This window comes from Aplysia californica, unplaced genomic scaffold, assembly GCF_000002075.1.
Source record: "Aplysia californica isolate F4 #8 unplaced genomic scaffold, AplCal3.0 scaffold00028, whole genome shotgun sequence".
NCBI lineage: Eukaryota > Metazoa > Mollusca > Gastropoda > Aplysiida > Aplysiidae > Aplysia > Aplysia californica.
This window is the reverse complement of record NW_004797298.1, coordinates 1,728,196-1,729,319: the sequence shown is the minus strand read 5'-3', so window position 1 is coordinate 1,729,319 and position 1,124 is coordinate 1,728,196. Positions and strand designations below refer to the sequence as shown.

At 46.8% G+C, this 1,124-nt stretch overlaps 1 protein-coding gene across 1 annotated transcript in view; it reads left to right on the top strand.

Annotated features, from left to right (window-relative positions):
- Positions 1-242: 242 nt before the first annotated feature.
- LOC101856710 overlaps positions 243-1,124 on the top strand; it is a gene marked incomplete at its 5' end in the record, with an annotated part of 16,222 nt that continues 15,340 nt past the window's right edge. The window contains 1 exon segment of the mRNA XM_005091347.2: positions 243-511. Within this exon segment, the coding sequence (XP_005091404.2) occupies positions 243-511 (269 nt within the window).

The window sequence follows — 1,124 nt, the reverse complement described above, 5'->3', positions numbered from 1 at the left end:
CTCAGAGGGGGGCAAAGAAGGGGTGGGAGTGAGGTAGGGGCAGAAAGTGGAGACGAAAGCAAGCGACAGAACAAGGTTAGAGAACAGGAAAAGAGGTGAAAGGAGAACATTAAGACTTTAGAGACGAACATTTTCCGTCGCTCTCAGGTTTCGAACCCGGGACCTATTGAATGAGAGGCAAACACTGTAACCTCTCGAATACGAGAGCCCCCGACTGTATTTTATTACTTGCATCCCCTCAGCTTCCTCGTAAAGACAAGATGTGCCCAGCCCAAGGCCCTGACAGTAATGGCGGACGTGGTGAGAGCCGTGTCACAAGGCTCCGCTCTGAGGTATCAGATCGACGACATCACCAAATGTAGCGTCCTCCCGGGTAGCTCGCCCAACAACCTGGTCCTCTACGACCTGTCCTGGGAGGTGAGAACAGCTCGTCTCAACAACACGGCTGGACAACGGTCATTGCTGGTCTCCAACGAGAGACAGGTCAACGGTTCAAGGTCTGGAGAGCAATGTAAGTGTGTAGATGCATCATCATAATAATCATAATCAACATTGTAGGGAAAGCAGGTTGAAGAAGGAGAGTTTAAAAGATGTATTCAATTTTTATATTTGTTAGAGCTCATTATTTCGCCCCGAAGGCTTCATCATCATCTTCTTCATCATCATCATCATCGTCATCATCGTCATCATCATCATCATCATCGTCATCATCATCATCATCATCATCATCATCAAGATTTAAACCACCTCCAACACCGCCATCAGCATGGACACAACAGTCACACAGATTCTTCTATTCGATGATACATGGGGTCGAATCTCAATTAGCCATCTATCGTGGGAAAACGCCTATTTGTTAAGACTGATCTCCTGTTCGTGTGGCAGCTAGACCGAAACAGTTTACATGAGCACACCCCGTACCCTAGATATCTGTTCAGCATGTTATCGAAAGCAATGTGCATGACGATGAACGAATTTTGCTTTAGCTGATGCCACCACAGAGCTTGAATCAGCATCGCAGGCCCGTTTTATTCACAGTACAATTCTATTGTTTGAGGCCACTCAACACACACACACACACACACACACACACACACACACACACACACACACACACACACACA